The sequence below is a fragment of the Homarus americanus genome, unplaced genomic scaffold (assembly GCF_018991925.1).
Source record: "Homarus americanus isolate GMGI-L3 unplaced genomic scaffold, GMGI_Hamer_2.0 scaffold39675, whole genome shotgun sequence".
Classification (NCBI taxonomy): domain Eukaryota; kingdom Metazoa; phylum Arthropoda; class Malacostraca; order Decapoda; family Nephropidae; genus Homarus; species Homarus americanus.
The window spans coordinates 16,554,363-16,580,504 of NW_024736071.1; the positions used below are offsets into that span (position 1 = coordinate 16,554,363).

At 42.9% G+C, this 26,142-nt stretch overlaps 1 protein-coding gene across 7 annotated transcripts; it reads left to right on the forward strand.

Annotated features, from left to right (window-relative positions):
- LOC121871826 (transmembrane protein 64-like) lies at positions 1-25,886 on the forward strand. Of its 7 annotated transcripts, none has more exons than XM_042374344.1 (6): positions 1-137; positions 3,422-3,559; positions 11,660-11,824; positions 14,129-14,393; positions 20,427-21,081; positions 21,166-25,886. In XM_042374344.1, the coding sequence occupies exons 1-6, from the start codon at positions 42-44 to the stop codon at positions 22,181-22,183; spliced, it is 2,337 nt and encodes a 778-aa protein (XP_042230278.1). In that variant the 5' UTR covers positions 1-41; the 3' UTR covers positions 22,184-25,886. The 7 variants fall into 7 exon arrangements, with proteins under 7 accessions (XP_042230278.1, XP_042230281.1, XP_042230277.1 ...); XM_042374347.1 differs by having other exon boundaries at positions 20,427-20,703; positions 20,914-25,886; XM_042374343.1 differs by having other exon boundaries at positions 20,427-25,886.
- Positions 25,887-26,142: the final 256 nt, after the last annotated feature.

A 26,142-nucleotide genomic window follows, 5' to 3' on the forward strand; every position in this document is an offset into this window, starting at 1 on the left:
GTTCGTGGGGGTACATCGTAGTGAACGTCTCAGCCGGGTATATGTTCGGCACCTGGAGAGGGCTGGCTGTCACTCTCTCTACAGCCACTGCTGGAGTCTTCCTTGCTCACATCCTCATACGCGTCTGTCTCAGGGAGGTATGTATAGCCCTGTCTGTCTGTCTGTCTGTCTGTCTGTCTGTCTGTCTTTACTGTCATTTATTTGTTTGTGAGAGGTACGTAGTTCTTTCTGTCTGTGTCAGTTTATATTTACTGTACCTGTGTGTGTCTGTGTGTGTGTCTGTGTGTGTATGGATGTATATATGCGTACGTGTTTGTCAGTCACTTCTTTTACATGCTCATCCACCTCAATCTAGTTCTTTTACCCAAAACGATAAACAATATTAATATTCTAAATTACAGCCAGTCATTGTGTGTTGTGTGTCTGTGTGTGTGTGTGTGTGTGTGTCTGTGTGTGTATGGATGTATATATGCGTACGTGTGTTTGTCAGTCACTCTCTTTTACATGAGTTCATCCACCTCAATCTAGTTCTCTTTACCCAAAAACGATAAACAATATTAATATTCTAACATTACAGCCACGTCATGTGTGTGTGTGTGTGTGTGTGTGTGTGTGTGTGTGTGTGTGTGTGTGTGACAGTTAACAGGTATTGTGAATAATTACCAGGTACAATCATCAACACCTCAACCTAATTAGCACAGGTATATTGAGACTTTAACACTAATTATCAAGTATTTCAAATATTTCTAGAACGTAAATATTTGCTTAAATATTATAAGAATATCTCCCAAGGTACATTAACGTTATAGGTTAGGTTAAGTTAGACTATAGTTTAATGTAGAATCGATTAGGTTATAATAGGCTACATTAATATAGAATTAGATTAAGTTAGGTTAGGGTACGTTGGGTTAACTAAGGTTAGATTAGGTTAAATGACCTTATCTTAGGTATGGCCAGTTATATTAAGTTAGCTTGAGTTAAATTATGTTATATTACAATTAATGAATAATAATAATAATGATGATGATGATGATGATGATGATGATGATGATGATTTTGATGATGATGATTTTGATGATGATGATGATGATGATGATTTTGATGATGATGATTTTGATGATGATGATGATGATGATGATGATGATGATGATGATGATTTTGATGATGATGATGATGATGATGATGATGATGACCCCAGGTTTATAACAATACACCGCACAGACTGTTGGTGACGGTGGTGGCTGTAGAAGCTTCGCGTCATTGATTGGAGGCAAACAGTACCATGCATTATTAACCTGTGTATATATCACCGCTGGTCCTTACTCACACCTCTCGCGGTCTAACACTCTCTACCCTTCTGAACACCTGATGATTTGACACTCCAGCTTATTTTACCTGAAGCTTAACCACCCTAATGTTAACGAGTGGTTGGGTCCCTTAACGTGAATAAATAACGTGGTTGGGTCATTTAACGTGAACAAATAACGTGGTTGGGTCATTTAAAGTGAACAAATAACGTGGTTGGGTCATTTAAAGTGAACAAATAACGTGGTTGGGTCATTTAAAGTGAATAAATAACGTGGTTGGATCATTTAAAGTGAATAAATAACGTGGTTGGGTCCCTTAACGTGAATAAATAACGTGGTTGGGTCCCTTAACGTGAATAAATAACGTGGTTGGGTCCCTTAACGTGATGTACTACCACTACACCTCACCTGCCAACAGTAATCAATATATACTTAAAAACACAAGACATTATTTCTTTACAACCTGTATCTCTCAGCACCTGGAGGCCCATGGTGTTAGTGTGGGGTCCAGTACAGGTGTTAGTGTGGGGTCAAGTACAGGTGTTAGTGTGGGGTCAAGTACAGGTGTTAGTGTGGGGTACAGTACAGGTGTTAGTGTGGGGTCCAGCACAGGTGTGTTGTGGGGTCAAGCACAGGTGTTAGTGTGGGCACAGTACAGGTGTTAGTGTGGGGTCCAGTACAGGGGTGGGGTCCAGTACAGGTGTTAGTGTGGGGTCAAAGTACAGGTAAGTGTGTGTGTGTGCACAGGTGTGTTAGTGTGGGGTCTGCACAGGTGTTAGTGTGGGGTCCAGTATACAGGTAAGGTGTGGGGTCCAGCAGGTGTGTGTGGGGTCCAGTACAGGTGTTAGTGTGGGGTCATACAGGTGTGTTAGTGTGTGGGGCATAAAAGGAATCCAAAGGTGTGGGGGTCCAGTATGTCGTGTGGCATAGTACAGGTAAGCAGGGGTCAAGCACAGGTGTTAGTGTGGGTACAGCACAGGGCAGAAAATTACACACAGGTGTTAGTGTGGGGTCCAGTACAGGTGTTAGTGTGTGGGGTCCAGTACAGGTGTTAGTGTATCCCAGTAATAGTACAGTGGGGTCGTATACAGGTGTTAGTGTGGGTACAGTACAGGTGTTAGTGTGGGGTCCAGTACAGGTGTTAGTGTGGGGTCCAGTACAGGTGTTCGTGTGGGGTACAGTACAGGTGTTAGTAAGGCTCAGTAGTTAGCTCAGTACAGGTGTTAGTATGGGATCCAGCACAGGTGTTGAGTGTTAATTACATCACCAGTTACCTTTAATCTTTCCATGAACTTTAAGATCACTTATTTTCTTGTTAGTCATGTTTTATTTATAATTTGAGTTAATATAAATTATAATCTAGTTTTTGTTAATTCATCTGGATTCTTGCTGTTAAATTATTCTGAATTTTGTCAATAGTATGAGCCTCAAGAAGCACACGATATCGGCTTGAAGAGAGATGGCGTCAGTGGGTCAGTGAACAAGATACCCGTCATTAACCGTCATAACCGACATAACCGTCAAAACCGACATAACCGTCATAACCGACATAACCGTCATAACCGCCATAGCTGATATACTGATATAGCTGTCAATGTCTGAAAAATATAAAATCATTTGGACTTATGATCTCTGTAAAATTATGACGTAGCGTCGTTCCTGGGTGTGTGTTGACGGACACACCCACGCACACGCACACACACACACACACACGCGCGCATACATACACACCTTATTGTCAATTGTTTCATCAAAATCGAATTTATTCTTCCTTTATGTAGCTCAAATGTCACTTCAGTGTACCATCCCGGTCAACACAGAGCGGCAGACAACGCCCCTCTTTTCTTATCAGCCAAAAAACATCCACAGTTTTGTTTGTAGTTTTGTTACGGCAATTATCTCTGGTCTGTGTGGTAACATGACACCATTTACAGGGAAACAAAGGAGGTGGAATGACGTAGTGAAGTTATGTACAATCACATGACCTTCAGTGCTTGTGTTTCATCACACTGTGGCGCCTCACCCCTCACCATGGCATTATTATTATTATTATTATTATTATTATTATTATTATTATCATTATTATTAATCCGTTTCATTTGTCGTTCGTGCAGGTTGTACACCGTCGAGTTGTGACGTCACGACTGCTACGGGCGCTGCTGGCGGTGCTGGGAGGTCCTCAAGCCTTCAAGGTAGTGTTCGTCACCCGCCTCACGCCTATACCATTCGGCCTCCAGAACGCTGTCTTCGCTGTGAGTACCTAATACACGTCACTGGCTCAAAGAGTGTCCTAAGACCTTCTAACATTATCGTGCACTCTTGATGATTATCGTTCATCGGCAAAGTGTTGTGTCACCGCTGTAAATACAACAATTATCGTGTGTACTGTATAAACAAACGGGTTAGTGAGTTAGTAAATAATTATAACCCATTACTCTATTTTATTTTTCAGAGTCATCATCAGGCATTTTCGTATCACAATGTCATTAATGAATTATTAATGAGCATCAAAGGAATTATGGCGCGTTAGCTATTGCATCGTACCCCTTTAACTATTGTTGTACACCATTACCCTATATTTCCAAGGGTCACTTTTCCTGAGTGTCTAGTAATTACCGAACATCATCTGTATTACTGTACGTCATTTTATCTTCTTCAGTGATAATTATCGTACGTAACTAGACATTATTGTGCATCTTTGAAGAGGTAATAAGTGTCGTTCATCACAAGTATTATCATAATTGTGTCATCACGTTGGTATAGATTTATCCAGCATATTCATTAAGCCTGTATTAAACTCACACACACACACACACATGTCTGTTCACATGTGCGTGCGTGTTTGACAAGGTATATACTGCACAATGCAAGGTCACCTTGATAGTGATACACAGACACACAGACGGAGAATTTCAGACACTACTGTACAGCGGTGGTGGGAGCCGACAGCTTCCTCAAGGACGAGAAAATACCACTTGTTGGTGATAATATATCATGTGTGTGTCGCCTCTCCTGCTGCTCCACGAACCACAAGATTCAGACTCGTGAACCCGAAGCAGTAGACTGATACATTATTCTGTCCATATATGCTTCAGATTCACGAGTGTCAGTCCAGGGATCCGTGGTTCAGGAGGAGAGGCGACAGAACCTTGTATGTGACCTGTACTTGTGTCACACTTATACCGGAGCACAAGGTATAACTCGAGGCCAGCAACCTCCAGGACACAGCAGCGACAAGACTTACTGTATTGTGGCCTGTACCTTGTCCTGCCCCTCACCTCCCCCTCTCCCCACCCCTCCTTCCTCCCCACCCGCCCTCCGTCACCCCTCCCCCCCTCACCCTTTCCTCCCTCTCACTCCTTCCTCCTCTTCACCCCTCCCTCCTCCTCACCCCTCCCTCCTCCTCCCTCCCTCCCCCCTCACCCTTTCCTCCCCTCACCCCTCCCCCCCCTGACCCTTTCCTCCCCTCACCCTTCCTCCCCTCACCTCTTCCTCCCTCTCCTCCTTCCCCTCCTCCTCCCCTCCTCCCTCCCTCCCCCTCCCCCTCCTCTCCCCCCCTCCCTCCCCCCTGACCCTTCCCCCCCCCCTTCCCCTCCTCCCCCTCTTCCTCCCCCTCCTCTTCCTCCCTCTCCTCCTTCCTCCTCCTCACCCCTCCCCTCCCCCTCCCCCCTCCCTCCTCCTCACCCCTCCCTCCCCTCACCCTCCTCCCCCTCCCCTCCCTCCCCCACCCTTTCCTCCCCTCACCTCTTCCTCCCTCTCCTCCTTCCTCCTCCTCACCCCTCCCTCCCTCTCTTTCCCCACCCCTCCCTCCTCCTCACCCCTCCCTCCTCCTCCCCCCTCCCCCTCACCCCCTCCCCTCACCCCTCCCTCTCCTCACCCCTCTCTCCCCCTCACCCCCCTCCCCCTCACCCCTCCCTCCTCCCCTCCCCCTCCCCTCCCCCCCTCCCCCTTTCCTCCCCTCCCCTCCCCCTCCCCTCCCTCCCTCCCTCCCTCCTCCCCTCCCCTCCCTCCCCTCCCTCCACCCCCTCCCCCCCCCCCTCACCCCTCCTCCCCCCTCACCCCTTCCTCCCCCTCACCCCCTCCTCCCCCTCACCCCTCCCCCCTCCCCCCTTCACCCCTCCCCTCCCTCCCCCCTCACCCCTTCCTCCCCCTCACCCCTCCCTCCCCTCCCCCTCACCCCTTCCTCCCCCCCTCCTCCCTCCCCTCCACCCCTCCCTCCCCTCACCCCTTCCTCCCCCTCTCCTCCCTCCCCCTCACCCCTTCCTCCCCTCACCCTCACCCCTTCCTCTCCCCACCCCTTCCCCCCTCACTTCCTCTCCCCCTTCTACATCCCTCCCTCTCCTCCCTTCCCCCTTCTGAAGATAATTCATACTAATATAGATTTTTGTACTTGGTGGTGAACCTTGCCGGTTTAAACCACACACACACACACACACACACACACACACACACACACACACACACACACACACACACACACACACACACACACACACACACACACACACACACACACACACACACACACACACACACACACACACACACACACACACACACACACACACAACACACACACACACACACACTGAGTTAACGTGTATTGATTCTCGGTGAGGGACCTTTGGCGACCTTAAATGCCAGGTGAGTGTATATGCATACCTGACGATCCCTTAGTCAAGTGTGGAGAGACAGGTGAGCAGGTGATGGAAGTGGGAGAGTTGAAGGGGAGGAAAAGAGATGAGTGGACGTCGGTGTATGAGGTACTATAATACTTAACTATGTCAGGACTTAGGCCAATAGGGTTTATCGGCGTCAGCAGGGAAGCGTAATCTCTCTCTCTCTCTCTCTCACGTCTTCTTCCCGTCTCTGACTCACTCGTTCCTACTCACAATAGAGCGCGGTGCACCCAGATCGAAGGACCGATAACAAAGACAGGCACCATCACTCAAAGGTCACATAGGCAGAGTGAAATAATGTATGAATTTAGTTCACCTCCTCCAGGCACCTTACACAGCCTTTGACATCCCCTGCAGTATGGTTTTGACGGCTCCTTCTGTTTCTACTTCTTTAGCAGTGGCGTGATTGTGTCTTTTGTTGCTATTTCAGGCAACATGTTGGGTTATTTCTAGCATGATTGATGCGTGTGTTCGATGTCCTTGATGTCGACTATGTTATTCTTGATGTCATTTACTATTCCTGATATCAGTTCATATATGACATGTGTCTCTGTGTATGTTTGATATCCCTTGGTATTTTTGATGTCATATTCTATTCCTGACATCACTTCATATTCCTGATGTTAAGTGATGTGTGTGACATCACTTTCTTCCTCTCATTTTATAATTTATGTCTCATGGTATTGGTTCGCGTGACGGTGTGTGTTGGCGTTACTCCTCCGTGCTTATACTGTGAAGGCTGTTTATGTTTCTCAGTGTTTACCAAGTGTCATAATATATCTTCTGTTTTGTTTGTTTGTTTATTTGTTTGTTTGCACTCTAGAGATTCACCTAGGTATTAGCTTATAAATTTACACACACACACACACACTCCAAAATAGAATACCATTACCTGAGATTCTACCTTCACTACGCACGTTCACTACGCACGTTCCCTCACAGCAGCTCTAAGATATAAAAGGTTCGTAGTGTTTGTTAAACATGTTCTTAATACTTACTTTGGTTCACCATGTTATAGCTCAGGCGGTTTATAAGCATCATGACACACTTATACACAACAGTCTATTAAAAAAACAAAATTATGTTGATAAAGTGTTAAGTAGTTTATAACAAGCTTTTCGTGTGTGTGTGTGTGTCATAATAATAATAACAATAATTAACGGCTTATTGAAAGAGCATGGCACTCGGAAGGCTGTGTGTGTGTGTGTGTGTGTGTGTGTGTGTGTGTGTGTGTGTGTGTGTACGTATGAACACTGCCGCACCAGGAAGAGCGAGAAGGCAAGGTTTAAATGTCACTACTCAATGCTGGGGAGAGGGAGGGTGCGTATACAACCAGTCAGTGTTGCGTTATATAGTCAGTCAGTGTTGTGTTATATATGGTCAGTCAGCGATAGACACAGATACTGTTGTGTTGTTGACTACAGCGGTATCGAGGCAACCTACCTATGGCATCACGCGGCCAAACACACACACACACACACACACACACACACACACACAGAATAACTTCACACAAAAGGTTCTTGCAAGTAATTTCAGCAACTTTGCAAATACTATATAAAACAACGAAAAAGGACAGTGAGACCTCTATTTTACGGATTATAAAGAGAGTGGTAAGTCCGTTATATCGAGGTAACCTTTATATATGAAATCTCCATCTAATGAACTATATAGATATGAAAATCCGTTATATTGAGGGTCCGTTATGTGTGAGAAGTCCATTATGTGGAGGTTTCACTGTAAAAACAACTCATATGAACTTATAAAATATTTACAAACAAATACACCCGACCCTGTAAACAAAACCCAAAGAGTAGCATAAGCATTACTATAAACACTACTGACAAAGCTAAACAACTACAAACAATACTTAACAGTCCTACAAACAAACAAAAAATTTCAAAAAACTAAATTATAACAACTAAGCCACACAATAGTTTATATAATCAAGGTAAACAACAAAAACTAACAAAAGTGGCTGAAAATCAACACACAATCGAGACAACAAACTTAAGCATATAGACAAACTTGACCAGAAAACAAATACCGAACGCCAGGCGAATAATACCACACTAATTAGAACTCTATATTAACACTAACTTCTTTTCCTCCGATCTACATTACAATCAATAGGACTCGTCAACAATGTAAATGAAACCGAGGCAAGAAATTTGGTTGTAAAATATTCAATAGAAATCTGCTTATCACAAGGACACTACTTATCAATACGTATACTAACAGACCGACGGACGGACAGCGACATGAATAAGCAACTCGACTTCACCAAGATCAATTGATAGTCTTTCGTAATGACGGCTAATCAGCTCCGTTTTGTTTATTATTGTAATGGACATATGAATCCGTATCTAATTAAGGTGTCATTAGATACTGTACTGGTTTAATTTGTCTATTTACAGGTTTAGGTTGAGTTAATCCACTAGGGTTAAGGTTAAATAGGACTGAGGCTCATTTAAACAATCACGTTTTTTTCCTAGTGTTGCCATGGAGGGAACGATATTGACGACAGAAAAAGGTGTTTAATTGTTGGCAGGTGCAGGCTGGGGCAGGTACAGTACAACACGTCACCATCCAGTACTGACAAAAACACGATCCCATCATAAAGGTGTTGTTTCTGAAGTTCAAGGGAGACGTGTGTGTGTGTGTGTGTGTGTGTGTGTGTGTGTGTGTGTGTGTGTGTGTGTGTGTGTTGCTTTTTATGACAGACGTTGGTGTTTTTCAGTACATATGTTGGTGGTTTTTAGTACAGGTGATGGTGTTTTTTAATACAGGCGTTGTTACTTTTTATTACAGGTGGTGTCGCTTTTGAGGTGAATGCACGTAAGACTTAGATTCTTTTTCAGCCTGCCCCTGGTTCAGCCACACCTCCACCATCCATCCAGCTTAATGGTACTACCCTCTCTAATGTTACCCACTTTCATTATCTTGGCTCCCACCTGTCCACCATCGCGGACATCGATGAAGAGATTCAACATCAGATCAGATATGGATCTCAAGCCTTTGGCAGACTCCGTAACCCGTGTCTTTAACTGTAGGGAGCGGAAATTATCTACAAAGTTGCACGTATATCGAGCAATGGTCCTCCCCACCCTGCTATATGGCGGCGAGATATGCGCTTTCATTTTTTTTTCGAATCTCCAGTTTTTTAAAAAAAGGCGAATTTTCCTATACACAGACCCACGAAACATGCAAACTGTGAAGTGCTAAGTGTTGGTGGTGGAGTGTGTGTGTGTACCTGGGAGACTATTGTAGTATATCATGCGTGAATGATGGCATGAATATAACCTTACCTGTGTTTGGGTTATATTCTATTTAGGTTAGGTTAGGTTTCGTTCCTCTTTCTCACCCTCACTTCTTTCTGCCCCTCCTCTTCTTTCTGCCCCTCCTCTTTCTTCCCTCCACTCCCCTGTCCCCCCCCCCTCTTCCTTCCTTCCTTCCCTTCCTCATCCCGTCTCGCTGATCAACAAAACTATAGGAAATCATTAGCCATAGGTAAATAAATCACGAGACTCAGGTAGCCCTTGTACACAGGTGAGTCAGGTGTAATCTACTGGTACCTGTGTAGGTTGTGGGATGATGTTGGGCATAGGACATAGAAAGACAGATCGATGTATAGATATATAGATAGTGAGAGAGAGAGAGAGAGAGAGAGAGATGTATAAGGCGTATCTAGTAGCCTTTCTATAAACGTAATTTACACCACCTCCCACTACAGGTAACTTTGCCAATGAACATCATAGGTATTCAGCTGTACCTCCGCTCAATACATCCATACTGCTGCTGCTTCCGTGGCCACAACACATCCTGTAGGCTCCATGCAGGGGCCGTGGGTATATACACATCGAAATTCACTTTTGTGTAAATTATTCACCACGAAGAACGATTTTCGAGATAGAGTAAACTTCGTGTGTGTGTGTGTGTGTGTGTGTGTGTGTGTGTGTGTGTGTGTGTGTGTGTGTGTGTGTGTGTGTGTGTGTGTGTGTGTGTGTGTGTGTGCAGGAACAATACCTCATCACATACATTTTTGATACAACAGACATTAAACACCTTGGCAGCAGGTAAAGGTTCTTCCTCGGTGAGTCAGTGGACGAAAATCAAACAGAAAATTGAACCAAGATGTAAAAAATAATAAAAATAAAAAGTGATAATTATATACAAATTAGTTTTCCCGCCTTAACAGCATCTGAACCTTTTAGAGAGTTGTTTTGGAATGCATTTGAGATAATGTATTAGGACTTAATGTTAATATAATGGTATAGAGTGTTGCCTGGTGGGGGGAAGAGAGGAGGGACTTAATTGCTTTGACTCGGTAATCTTTGAGGACGCTAGTTTGACCCTTTGAGGACAGTGGTTGAACCCTTTGAGGACGTTGATTTATCCCTTTGAGGACTATGGCTTAACCCTTTCAGAACTACTGTTTAACCCTTTGAGGACGATTGTTTAACCCTTTGAGGACGATTGCTTAACCCTTTAAGGTCGATTGTTTTATCCTTTGAGGGCGACTATGGTTTAACCCTTCGAAGACGATGATTTGAACCTCCAGTACTCAAAGGGTTAAAACAATCCTGAACCCTAGGTGACCCGCGCACCATCACTACCACAACATATCTCTCGTTGTTTCCATCTTACGTTTCTCAGAACCATTATTTTTTTTATCTATTTCCAAAGGTCAGGAGGTAAGGTAAACAAATTAATGGGAAAATAGACTTGATAATGAGTTTGAGAGGTAGTGAGGAAGAGGGACATGGTAAACTGGCTTCTTTGCACCTGCCATAGTAAGAAATTGTGTTGATTACCTTGTATGTGTTTGTGGGGAAGATCAATGGTGTGTGTGACTACCTGTGATTTTGTGGGGAAGGAAGGGGGGTAAGAGACATGTGTACACCTGTAATTTAGAAGAAGAAATGAGAAGTGAATATTAATTCCTGAATACTATGATTGTCCCACGAAAATGCTGTATTTTATCTTACTTATCTTGATAAAATCTCTCTCTCTCTCTCTCTCTCTCTCTCTCTCTCTCTCTCTCTCACATCCGCCTTACTACCTCTCCTATTCATTTCACTACTCATCCCCTCTCACTCCTTCCAACCTCCTCCTCCTCCTCCTCCTCCTCCTCCTCCTCCTCCTCCTCGTCCTCCTCTCCTCCTCCTCCTCCTCCTCCTCCTCCTCCCCTCCCTCCTCCTCCTCCTCCTCCTCTCCTCCTCCTCCCCCTCCTCCCTACCTCCTCCTCCTCCCTCCCTCTCCTCCTCCTCCTCTCCTCCTCCCTTACTCCTCCTCCTCCTCCCTCCCTCCTCCTCCTGCCTCTCCTCCTCCTCTCCTCCTCCTCCTCCTCCTCCCCTCCCTCCTCCTCCTCCTCCTCCCTCCTCCTCCTCCTCCTTTCTCAGATCACCACCATTGTGCATCATTCAGAGACCCCAAATGTCAGGTGTAGTCACGAGCCATCACACACCTGAGGTTAGGAGGAGTCTGTTCTCTGACTCACGGATCACGCTAATGTTCTCAGGTGGTCGACATCACACTGAAGGGTTTAATATTTTTCCCTTCTCGATACCATCTATTTGTGAACCTAACATAACCTAACATAACATAACCTTTAACCTACTCCACGCATCATTCACCCTATAACTACACACACACTTGTTCTTCCTCCTGCAGGTGTCACGAGTACCGACGTGGTTGTATCTGGCGGCGACAGTGGTAGGTCTGTTGCCCACACAGGTGCTCAACTGTTACCTGGGCACCACCGTCAGGAACCTCGATGACGTGGTGTCTCAGTCACCCTCCGCCAGTGCTACCGGCTGGGGAGTGTTCGCCGTCCAGGTGAGGGGTGAGGAGAGTAAGGGGTGAGAGGAATAGGGGGTGAGGAGAGTAAGGGGTGAGGAGTGTAAGGGGTGAGGAGTGTAAGGGGTGGAAGGGGTGAAGGGGTGTATTATCTTTATACATGCTGAGCTTTATACCTATATTGTATATGTACATATTGAAGTGTATACCTGTATTATCTCTATACATCCTGAACTGTATACCTGCCTCACCACCACTATTATTAGACCTCTCTTTAAAGCATCAAAACTCCCTCAAAGAAATGCTTCTACACTTTCGATGTACTGTACACACACACACACACTGACCTCACACAGAGACAACAAGGAGGAGGAGGTCATGTCTGGGTAAGGCCGCTGTACCTCCCTCCATTATTCACCGACTCAAGAACAGTGGCAGCTGGCGTCTGTTGTCTTATTCACCACCCTACCATACCTGGTCTTACCTGCTGGCTGGCGAGAGACACACCACCAACCCTTCCATCTTCAGTCCCAGCCATGTTTCTATTCCTGAAGATACAGTACAGAGATCAACAGCAGAGCCAGTTAACTATTGCACATCAGGCTGGGTACAGTGCTCAAGGTTCTTATTGGGAGTCATCAGATGTGGATTCCAATAGCTTCTTTGTGTTCTATTTAGAGGATTAAAGATGTAAAGGGAATCAATGATGTTACTTATGTTTGTAAAAGATTCTGTTTTCTCCCCATCAGAATTTCGGGAGATTTTATGGAGTTTGATATAGGTTGAAGATGGCGGCTTCTCTTAGTCTTCTGGAGGAGAGGAAATATATTGTTCTTCTTTAATTTGTATTCACACTTGGCAATTACATACTGTATAGTTGACGCTCGCACATAAACACATATCCACACGCTAGATAAAGACTGGAGAAACACACACACACACACACACACACACACACACACACACACACATTAATAGTGTATATCACCAGCTGAACAAAAAAACAGATAATATACATTTTGATGCTGACTGTACAGGTTAATGAATAAACTACATGCATAAGGAGTGCATTTAAAGACGTAAATAGTAGTAGAAAGTATCTCACCTTGATACAAGTGTTGGTAGTTTTGATTATACGTGTTGGTTGGTTTTTATTACGGGTGTTGTTTGGGGATACACATGTTGTTTTGATTACATTTAAAGCCGTATATAGTAGTAGAAACTAACTCATCTTGATAATCCTAAATGTCATTGCTTAATTAAAACACATGCTCTCTAAGACAATCTTTAACCTGGAGCTGATGACCATAAAAATGACTTCCGTATATCAGCTTGAGTGGATATATCTGTCCACGTGGTAGTGAATGGTTTAGCTGAACCTTGTCACCCAACCATCGCCCTGTGGCACCCGTTCCTACCTCTCCCACCTCTCCCACCCGTCCCTCCCCTTCCCACTTCCAGCATCTCTCGTACCTTCTCACACACCCAGTATTCAACAGTGGCGGGAACCTTACCTTCACCCCGTATGGAGGAGGAATATTGATATCCGTCTCGCCAGGGTGTAGACTTGAACCAGCTCTTGTACTATAGTCAAATAATAAAGTCCATTCGCCTCCCCTCCTGAACCACGAACCCCCGAGAGATTCAGACTCATGAACCCGAAGCAGTAGACTGATACATTATTCTGTCCATAAATGCTTCGGGTTCACGAGTCTGAATCTCTCGGGGGTTCGTGGTTCAGGAGGAGAGGCGACCAGCAGGACTTCAGTAGTTGTTGACAGTACTTCTTGTTGTTATCTCTTAAGTTGATTTTGTCCCATAAATCCCACAAAGGAAATATATTTTTACTTGACTCTCATCATAATATAAATGTATAGAAAGTCATTGTTGTCCATGGCGCTAAAACAATGAAAGAACGATCTTGTATATTGAATTACGATGAAATAAACAAAAATCAACATACTTATTTTTAGCATGAAGAAACTAGCCTCTGTTTCTTGTATAAATCCCCATCCATACACATCCACCTATTGAATACTCAGACATACACCCTGTATACTTATTTATATCATGTATACACATCTGCAACACATATATTTATAATATCACGATTTTTTTTACCGTTTTTTCACTATGTATGATTTAATATATTTAATTGCGTTCTTATATTCTTAGTCTTTGTCTAATTCTTCTATCCATCCTCTTATCTTTCTGTATTTCTTTATCCATGTTATTTCTGTGTCTCCATGTGTATATTATCTCTGTATGTATCTCTCTCTCTCTCTCTCTCTCTCTCTCTCTCTCTCTCTCTCTCTCTCTCTAACCAGATGACGTTGTTTACAGATCGTCATCAGTATCGGCTTGACTATGTGGGTAGTGAGACGAGCCAAGGCGGAACTTCACAAGACTATGGCCGCCCAACTCTCTGACGATACTCAACCCACCCTCTGCTCCCCCGCCCACTCCACCCGCACGCCCACTAACTCTGCCACGCACACGCCAGCCCACACACCAGCCCACACGCCCTCCCGTGCCTCAAGCAGGACTTCCAACGGCCATGCCAATTTCCCCGTGGATATTGCCAGTTCTCACCTAACGAAGATAACAGGTTAGTTCATGAGAGAGAGAGAGAGAGATGCAGAACTACAGTATAGAGTACTTTATGTGATATATCGGGTGTATTATAATCAGAAAGAATGACATAAGCAAGAGTAGGAATAGGTCTCGTAAACTACTGTATAATATTCTCTTTGGGTAAAGTTTAATCTTCATATTTTCAAGTATATTTTATTTTACTGTTAGCTTGATATTTCTATCTTTTTTTTTCTAAACTCAGATTCTATTGAGTATTATCTAAGAGACTGTTCTTCCCTTCCGTCCGCTGCAGTTTCCTCCTGTACCAACACTGGACAATAAAGATCATGACAAAGTGACAGACCAGACCAACCGCCCGAACGACTATAGTAAACTGATTAATGGCCAATTGATAAATATAAAAACATTTAGTTTTACCTTAGTTTCCCCTAAATATTTTCTGATATAACTGAGATAAATTTGTGATAATGTTGACTGTGTCGTACATGTGTATGTTAAGTCAGGTGATGAACTAAAACGCGACCGAGCAAAATAAAAGTAAAAGTAAAAGAATAAAATCGTATGTAATAGCTCGGAAAACAAAACACTCACTGTTATAAACTAAATCATCAGAGAAAACGGGACATTCAGTGATGGATGGCTGACTGTGTTATATATTTCTAGGCGGCTTTTGAGGTTATAACTCCGGTAAATAAAGATTTAAAACGGTACTATTAACCTAGATATTCATGATGTAAATTAGCGTAACGTTACACAAGTTGTTGAATAAAGGCGACACTGTATAGACAGATTGATGAAAGTGAAATATTTAACACTAATAAGACGAAACAACCTCTAAAGTGGTCGTTATTGTGTGAAAATATAAAATGTGATCGTTGTGTGGTTCTGGTGTCTTAATTATCGTAAAAAGAAGTTGATTTAGAGACAACAAGGGCACCTCGTTGTCAGGCTAAGTTAGTTATTACCTTGACCCGTGTGTGTGTGCGAACGGCTTGTGGATGACAGTGAACTGGAACAGGTGACACGACAGGCGGGTGGTACTCTACCTTGAAACTGATACTAAACACTGTCTGTACTTTACGTGAGAATTTATTAAAATACACCGCAACTATTTTATCGTTATTAAGCTCGCTTTTCCCAGGTAAGATGATCTATTTCACTTTTTTGGAGCATTAGTGAGGATATTATACCTCGGCTGAAGTTTCTTATTAAGAAAGTTCTGACAACATGGAAAACAAATTACAAGGGCGTCCATCTTGTATGAGTTAGTTCAGTAGGCGCGTCATTTCATCGTCAAACAAGTGCATGTAAGTTATAAACACATCATGTACGGTGTCGATGAGTGTTATAACGTCGTTTATTCTGAGAAGTTTGGGGGAACTACTTTGACGAGCCCTAAAACTCTCTCTCTCTCTCTACACTACTTACCACTTCTCCTCAGTGTTATGTGTTTATCTATGCGTCTCCTGCGGTCTTTGATTATTTTATTATTTTCTTTGTTTATGCACTAAGTTGCTGTCGTTCAAGATATTTTATTATTTACTGTTTTTTCCGTACAGTATTTACTTTTACCACCGTATACTGTATTCCCCGTATGAGAAGAGAACTTTACTTACTAATGACTTAACATCTACTACGAAACAACCTTGTAAAAGATTGCCAACACGGTTTTATGCCGGGGCGCTCTTGCTTGACACAATTGCTCAAGGTATTGGATATTTGGACCCATATTCTAGAACGGGGTGGTAATATCGACAATATTTACCTAGATTTTGCCAAGGCTTTCGACAGTGTACCCCACGAAAGGCTGAAAATCACACTGGAAGGTACGGAATTCGGGGAAATGTCCTAGCGTGGATAGAAGACTTTCTACATGACCGCAAGCAATGTGTGGTGATTAATGGCACGAAATCGTCATCTGTACCTGTAACAAGTGGGGTACCGCAGGGTAGTGTATTGGGCCCGCTGCTGTTTGTTTGTTTCATAAATGATATGCCTGACGTTGTACACTCCTCCATACAAATGTTTGCCGATGACGCCAAGTTATTTCGGGAAATTAAGAACCAAGCGGACTGTGAAGAGCTGCAGAAGGACCTCTGTGGACTCCAGGAATGGTCGAAGAAATGGCTGCTGAGATTCAATGTCACGAAGTGTAAGAGGATGCACCTGGGGCGTACCAACGGTAAGGAGGCGTACCATATGTCCCAACGGGATGAAGAAAATGTACTAGTTGAGACTGTGTGTGAGAAGGACCTAGGTGTGTATGTTGACAATGAGCTGAAGTTCTCAGGCCATTGTGAGAAGAAGGTAAATCAGGCAAATAAATTATTGGGTCTTATAAGAAGGTCGTTCAGATATCTAGACGGTCCGTCCCTCGTGACGATCTTCAGGAGTGAAGTGCTTCCCCATCTGGAGTACTGTCACCCCATCTGGTCCCCGAGATATGCTAGGGACTGTCAGTTGGTTGAAAATGTTCAAAGGAGGGCCACCAAGCTGGTGCCTGCACTTCGGCATCTCAGCTACCCTGCGAGATTGGAGCGCCTGAACTTGCCTAGCTTATACTACAGACGGGCAAGGGGGGACCTAGTTGAGGTTTATAAGCATCTCAGGGGGCACTACTCAGTTGAGTGTCCTTACTTGGAGCTGGCGGACGCTCGCCCCACAAGGGGTCACAGCTCAAGATTGAAGAAGCCGCAAGTCCGGAAAACCGTGAGGGCAAACTTTTTCGGAGTGAGGGTTGTAAACTCTTGGAACAATCTACCAGAGAGTGTTGTGACGGCACCGAGTGTGAGCTCTTTCAAGAGAAGACTTGACCAACACTGGAGCGGGTTCAGGTACATTCAGGAGCCGGTGCATGCCCAGTATTTGCCAACAGTGCGTGACAGAGACGTGACCGATCGCCCGGGCGGCTAGCGAGCCGACCTTTTGGTGAAGAATATAAAGGAAAAGAGTCGTGACCGATCGCCCAAGCGGCTAACAAGCCGATCAGTGGCGAAGAGGATAAAAAGTAAAAAAAAAGTAAAAGTTAACGCCAGGTACAAAAACGTCACCCTCAGAGTACAATGTCATCTTACTCAAGAGAGTAAATCAACGTAATAATAATAATAATAATAATAATAAATATTCAGTAAAATTGACATATAGGTTTACAAAAGGATAGGCATGAATATAGACCATGTAGGTATACGGTGCAGGTAGACCGTGGGTTACCTGTGTGCCGAGACAGTGCTGCAGGTAAACAACAATGGTAAACAGTAAGACAACTTGACCAAGGATATTCAACAAAGATGTCAGCTGCTTATTTCCAGGAGGGTCCTTTGTTTAATTTTATCCTCTTCGCCACTGATCGGCTCGTTAGCCGCTTGGGCGATCGGTCACGTCTCTGATTACTTTTCCTTTTCATTGTATCAGGGTTAGAACATCACACTCGAGGGTTTATCTTACTCACTGGTGCTCGGGGAGTTTGCATCGTTCAGTCATCGTTTTTAAAGAATTAAAAGTCATCATACTCAAACAACTGTGTTATCTTACTCCAGGGATTACTATTACAGCCTATTTACAGAGCTACAGTAATTCACTTTTCTTACCACTGAAACTATAAATCAGATTTTCAATCTATTTTAAATGAAGAAAACAAAAACAAATAAATAGTGTCTGATCTTTCACTCCCCGTTGTTGACGACGACAGAGGAACCCAGAGAGAGTGAGATTTTCTTGTGACGTCAACAAGGTGTGTCGAAGAAAACGGCTGAACATCAGGGGACAAGGGAAACTTGCTCTCTTCCGCTCCACCATAACCAACACTAACAACAGTTATAACTACTTATATTTCTCTTGACTTTTATGTTTTATGGAATGATGTAATTACAAACATTGTTAGGTATTTAAAGACAGCAACAACACTAACAAAGTAATGTTAAATGTTGAAAAAGTACTACGAACAATGCGTGAACCACATATTTCTTATACAGACAGTAGACGACAAGGAACATAACACAATTGACCTTAGCATTTCAGCAAAACTACTTACGGATGGTCTGGCTCGTTAGTATCGTTTCAAAATCTAGTGGCTGTGCAGGCCTGTTCGTGGTACGTTTTTAACACCTTAACACTTACGCTGCATGCTGAAATTCTTCATGATTTTTTTTTCACTTAAGTGTTAATTTATTTTCTAATATTCTCTTACCTCATATCTTATTCACTATTACAGTGTTAGTCTCAGTGTTATTTTTTATTATTATTTGGCCTCTTTATTTTTATTGGGTGCATCTAGTCAGAGTGACGTCATGAGAGATAAACTATTTTGTCCTGAATGTTATCAATTATATAAAATTTTGTTTTTGGTGTTCTTTTTTTCCTTGTTTTGATATTTATTTACTTTTATCCATCGCGTTTATTAATTCACAGAATCATTTCATTTCATTACACCACAATAATACAGTATACACGAAGGGGCCCTTGTGAGTGGGAAGCTAATTCTATACAGTAGTTGAGGATAGAAAGGCGATGGAATGTGGTACTGGACACACACACACACACACACACACACACACACACACACACACACACACACACACACACTGCCCGCCCCACAAAGGGTCACACCCAATGGTTGAAGAAGCCACAAGTCCAGAAAACTGTGAGGGCTAACTTTTCGGAGTGAGGGTTGTAAACTCTTGGAACAATCTGCCAGAGAGTGTTGTGACTGCACCGAGTGTGAGCTCTTTCAAGACCAGACTTGACCAGAACTGGAGCAGGTTCACATACATCCAGGAGCCGGTGCATGCCCAGTACCTGCCAACAGTGTGTAACAGAGACGTGACCGACCTCCCGAACGAAGAAGATAAAAGTAAAAGTAAAAGTTTTGGAGCATCGAAGGCTCAGTATTCAGTGCGCTATATCCACACTGACCCTGGTGGAATATCGGGTCAATGGGAAGCCTTTCACACACACGTAGTTTCAGCAAATGTTTACACTGTTACGGTTCCTACTGATAAGGTTGGTGTAGGTGAGACGAGCATACAGCCAGAGTGTGAGGGGGGTGCTCCTAGGGCCTCCTGGTGTCTGCACTAATTATATTACTCAACAATCTTCAGGGAAAATTAACTTGACACGAAAAAAACCTTCTGAGTTCTAAAAGAATCCAGCGATCGCCAGGGCAAGTATGTGACCCTGAACTTGAGTGATGGTCAGAGTGGGTATGTGTACTGTTCAGGGTTGTCGTTGCAGCTGGTGTGAGTGTGTGTATTTCATGTTTGGGGAACACATATTTGTACTGTCCATTTTAGTACAGCTTTATTGTGTGTCAGGTGTGCTAGTTGTCTTGATTTGTTTTATGTGAAACTTGTATGTTGCTTATGAGCCGGTTGATTAAGTAAATGGTATAGTTATACCTTAAAATATCTTTTAGAGAAAACGAAGTTTTCAGTTTATTGATTAAATGGGTAACTTTAATAAATGTTCATCGGTTATATAACTGTACAGTCTTAGAATTATATTAATTAAATTTCCTTCCCAAACTAAGCAGCATTGTCTCTTGGTCAACCATCTTAGAGTAAAGTTTCAGTCTCATATCTCCACTACCGCAGTATATCATCTCTCAGCCTCCCCCCCCCCCCTTTTGGGGGGCAATAACATGCAGTTCTCGCATAATCAAACTCACTCTCTTATTCAGTTTTGTTTGAGAATGTATATTTGGATCACATCTTAATTAAACACTGCAATAATATGATATTTACCGATGTTCGCACGAGCAAGTGATCCCATTCAAGATTTTCCAGTGAAAACAATAAAGAAATTAATGCTGTGAGACTAAATCTGTGTAGAGAAGCCTTGTTGTGTATAAGTGCAAGAGAAGTGATCATGTCTCTAATAATGAGGCAAAATTATTATTGTTTTTTTAAGTCAGCCCAAGTTTTAGGTAAGGAATAATAATGATTCTTTCAGGTGTTAATTATGGATATGATGATGATGATGTTGTTGGAGGTAATGGTGCGGACGATGAACTAATTCTGGCTGCTGGTGTCTCTCCCAACACCTCCCTCAGCACCTCTACCATCATCACCACCTCCAACACCTCCTCCTTCTCCCTCCGCACCACCTCCTCCACCAACACCACCACCACCTCTACCACCACATTCCGCAGGGACTCAGCCGACGACATCTTCATCCTTGTTGACAGCCCTGCGTGACGCCACCGCCATTGGGACTCGTCTCAAATCCTTCAGGAGGTTCCGATGGCAGCTCAAACACAACCAAGTCGTACCTGTTGGGAGAGTCATGGTCACCTCACCGTGGACCTCACCTGGCACACAGCTGGCCACATCTGACACACACCAAGTCAGCCACAACTCACAGCGGGCTACATCTGACACACACCAAGTCAGCCACAACTCACAACGGGTCACATCTAACACACACCAAGTCAATCCTAACTCACAGCGGGCCACATCTGACACACACCAAGTCAGCCACAACTCACAACGGGTCACATCTGACACACACCAAGTCAATCCTAACTCACAGCTGGCCACATCTGACACACACCAAGTCAGCCACAACTCACAGCGGGCTACATCTGACACACACCAAGTCAGCCACAACTCACAACGGGTCACATCTAACACACACCAAGTCAATCCTAACTCACAGCGGGCCACATCTGACACACACCAAGTCAGCCACAACTCACAACGGGTCACATCTAACACACACCAAGTCAATCCTAACTCACAGCGGGCCACATCTGACACACACCAAGTCAGCCACAACTCACAACGGGTCACATCTGACACACACCAAGTCAATCTCAACCCAGATACACACTATACCATAAAGCTTAAGAATAGCATGAGTGCCGAAGAAGAGGTCATGCACACACTACCACATGTAGCACCTACCACACACTACACTATGTCCAACATACAGCACACCACGCCTACCAGACAACACACCACGCCTACCAGACAACACACCACGCCTACCAGACAACACACCACGCCTACCAGACAACACACCACGCCTACCAGACAACACACCACACCTACCATACCTCACACCACGTCTACCAGACAACACACCACGCCTACCATACCTCACACCATGCCTACTATACAACACACCACGCCTACCATACCTCACACCATGCCTACTATACAACAAACCCCGTCTTCCATCCATCCTATCACAGAACAGGCTGTGCTCACAATAAACCCCAAACTGTTCTCATATCAGGACTCAGAAGTGACCTCCTCTTCCAACATGGTACAAAGCATCGCTACTAACACACAGTACACGTCTTCCCAGCAGACTATACCAACACACGACATAACAACAGAGACGATAGCAGACACGTCACCTCAAAAAAACAAAACCACACAGATCAAGAGGCACAATTCTCCTTCCTGTGTTGAAATTAACTCATTCATTACTCCAATAGCTGTAGATTCTGGTCGGGTCCACAATGTCATATCTCAGGAACCCTCAACACACAACACCAACACTACCTCACCGCTGACTACTTCCATACCCACAGCCATCCTCCCAACCACAGTACTCAAAACATCTCAAAGACCTTTCGTGCCGCCTACTTCGTCAGTAATAACCACCATCATCGAGCAACCTAATACTGCTACACCTCGACCACACACTGCACCCACCACCACCACAACGACCACCACATTACCGAGAGTAGGTACACCACCACCAACTACCACCATCACTACACCTACACTACCCATCATGGCAGCCCCACCAGCGGTCATACCACCCATAACACCTACGTTGCCAATTGCTCCTTCTTGACAGATATCTACACTCCTCTTACACCCCGTCACACCCACCAGACGTCAGATCACACCTTCCAAGTAACACTAACTCAGCCTGACCTATGAGACTCGTCTGCCTGTGTTCCAGTTCCTCGACTAAGCTACAACTCGTCCTCCTTCAGTATCAACCACACAAAGTCTATAATATTGTGTCACGTCTGCGAGGGAAGAGTATTTGTGTTCATAAGATGTGAATGAAGCCATTACTCACTTCTTAAAGTAATATATATATATATATATATATATATATATATATGTAAATAGTAATTGATTATTTTGACCAGAAGTGAATGTTGGATTATAGACAAGAGATGATCTTAGTAATTATGATTGACTCTTTGGGCCAAAATAATCGATGAACTCATTAAAGATATTTGTAAAAGATAATTTGATAATGTTGAGAAGAATTATTTTGGCTAAATTTATTTTAGTCTTGATAAAAAAAATTACATATATGTAAAAAATAGATGATATTACTGATGATAATCACCACTCAAGGTAATCCATCACCTCATAGTAAATACTTATCAACCTGAGATGTAGTAACAACGTTTTAGTATCAAGAATCATCATCATAATAACTACTGTCTGATCTTAGTCAAATTATACCTTAATTCTAGTACCTGTCTAGACCATCCTTGGCCTTGATGACTGTTACGTTGACCTGCTGATGGTCCAAGGATGATGACACACTGACCCATTAAAGATACGTGGACCAGTGAGTGTGAGAGGGGCATTAAGTTACCTTTTATGTGTTTTTTGTTGGTTTTCTCCACATTTAGGTGATTCAACTGCTAGGGTTATTAAGCGTTGTTCATGGGTGTTTTGTCTTAAGGCACTTCAACTGTCAGGTTTATTAAGCATCGTTCACAAGATCTTGACTTTCTTATACTCTTACTTAAAAAAAAATTATTAACTCGATCTTATAATCTTGTCATTTGTTTAGACATTTTGAAGACAATAATACAAATAAGAAATAAAGAACAATGATATACTTCAGTTTGGGAGCAGTGTAATATGACCTGGACATAATCATCTTCTTCATGACTCGAGTACAATACAACGATCATTATATCCGGGTCTATAACTAAGACTTAGCTGGTGAAAGGTTGTATATGGTTCAGCACCTCGAGGTATCCGGCTCGTCACCGTCCATGAGGATGTGCCTTTAATAAAATTAGTCCTTGGGAGGTTGGGGGGGAGGCCTTATGAGGAGCCGTAATGTGGACCTCTTTATGTTAATATCGTGTCTGGGTCTTTTTTTTTTAATGGAACCTTGAAAATCTTGCTTTTATTTACTTTTTTTTCATAATTAAGACGTTCCTCCAAAGGGCTTTATTTTTTTTCACGTCTTATTAAATTCTTAGTCGTATTAATTGTCTGTATGAGTTAAGTTTTAATAATCTCAACTTTGGGTGATTTTTTAAAAGTCTTCATTAAGGAAATATATGTATGGGGATTTTTTAAAAAGTTTTAATAGATTAGGAGAATAAATTTCCTTTTATGTTAAATATCAATGCAATAATTAATAGTAAAAGTCAAGTGTTTTTTGCTAGATATTTACCTCAGCGGACACCCTGACGTATAATCTGTTCCCTTCACCATAAACAAACATGTACTGTACTCCCCGGTGTAATGTGTCATACTAAGAAAATTCCATCACCGCTTCTTGTGTGTGATGTAAGCGTGGTTGACGTTTTACTCTTGGCGGCAGACTGTTCATAGCTCACGGCATCTCTACAACACATGAGGGATAACAATCACACTTGGACTATGGTAAACACGATGATTTTCTTGGGATGAACTTGTTGCCATCCATCCTTCCTCCTCTGTTATAACTATTGGCCATTAAGTCGCCACCCAGCACCAAGATGAGGAGTTATGGTGCTGTAATGGCGGGGGTGGAGGTACAGTCGGGGTCAAAAGTTTCTCTCCCTCCCAATATGAAGCAGTATCGACTTCAAATGAGATAAAACCACACACCCGCACCAAATAACAGTCATGGGTAAGTCAGTTCGGAGACTCATTCTGGGACTCGGTGTCACCTCGGGATCGAACTTTTGTCTGTGACTGAACAGTTGTGTCAGATTTTGTTAAGGAGTTGTCGTATCACGTAGCCTTCAGTATCTTTCAACAAACTGGTTCTGAGCTAAAAATCACTTGTGGTGGCAGACGCTGGCTGGCTGCTGGTCCAGGGAGAAGTGAATCAGGTTTGCTCTTGTGGGTAGGAAGGTGTTTGGCGTCTTTGTGTCCTGAAATAATCCACTTCTACATGGTTTAATTAATTGTTTTTGTTCCTTTAAACCCTAACTACCAGACAAGTGAGGCCCCAGAGTACTTCAGAACGTTTTCTTCTGCAACGTTTCTTCTTTATCCTAACTTGACTCTATCTCAACCTTTTTATACCTTACAACTTGGAGTAGAATATCTCAAGGTAGATCTGATGGTGATTACTGTGAGGATGATAATATGTGTAAATAAAACTGTTTACAAATCAAAAAAGTTTATGTAGTAGTTGTTGTATAGAAGATAATGTGAGACGTTCCTATATTTTTTACAAGTGACGTCATGTTCCTGGTTACTCATTGTGACGTCACTCATCATTTTGCCATTCCCACATCTTCTCTGTAAAATTAGATCTGTTTCTTTTGCTGATTATGTTTGATGATAATATCTTAAAAATTAATAGTTTTAAGGATCAACTAATACTGTGTAGGAGACATAAGATCCTGGAACTTCTTAATATAGTAGTCCTGATAGGCCCTCAACCTAACCTAACCTAACCGTTAGTATTGGGGCCCTATTAAAATTAAGGTTTATTACAGACTGCGGTAAGTTTGACGCTTTCCCATCACACACTAGAGTAACACTCCTCCAAATTGTGTGTGTGTGTGTGTGTGTGTGTGTGTGTGTGTGTGTCTGTCTGAGCGCCCGCACAAAATAATAATATATACGTGTGTGTTTATGTACTTTTATATGTGTTTGAGGAGTATAATGTTCACCCCCACTTAGCTCCTCCGGTTTACACCATTTTTTATAAAAAAAATGACGTTTGTATAAAACCACGACAGACATCACCTGACACTTAGTGCATCAGACAAAGGCTCATCATCTTCCAGTAGTGTGTGAGCGTCGCGGCCAGGTACACCTGAAGGACATGCTGTGTGTGTGTGTGTGAGCGTCGCGCGGCCAGGTACACCTGAACAACATGCTGTCTGGATTTTGTGTTTTCGTTTTTGATGATTTAAACAAAGAACCATCACACCAGCGAAAAATTCAATACCCAATGATGGAATTTAGTTTACGAAAAAGAGGAGGAAGATAGTTATTTCCTCTTTGTGCTGTAGTTACACGGTGTACTTGGCCAGTGACTTAATGATAACCAGTGGTGTTGTATGTTCATCCCCAGTAGTCATCATCACTCAGTCATCACCTTTGTGGAGCTGTAGCGGAAACTTTTTAACAAATTGTAAAGAACTTTTACAAAGATTGTGTAGACAGTATTTTTGTTATATGTTCTTTGTAGCGTTAGAATTTGATTAAACAGAATATATATATTGGTAAGATACATTATGGTCGGAATTGCAACTGCATTGAAGAGACTATCGTGCAATTATCGTGCTTTGGTACACTTCTTTATGTAGTTAAGAGAAAGACAATTATATAAAAAATTATGAAAATTATGGCGTTTCATTTCAACCTGTTTACCTATAGAAACACTGTACTTATAATTCAGGTATAGATGCATGAATAACACAAAAGACGATTACTATAAGAGGTGGATAGACTTTATGTACACAAGCAACACTTTTAAGTGATCAATTGTTTTAATGCTTGAGAGAAAGGGAGAGATAGAGAGATAAGAATATAGGGAGATAAGAAGATGGAGAGATAAGAAAAGGGAGATAAGATAGATAAAGTAGAGAGATATTTATT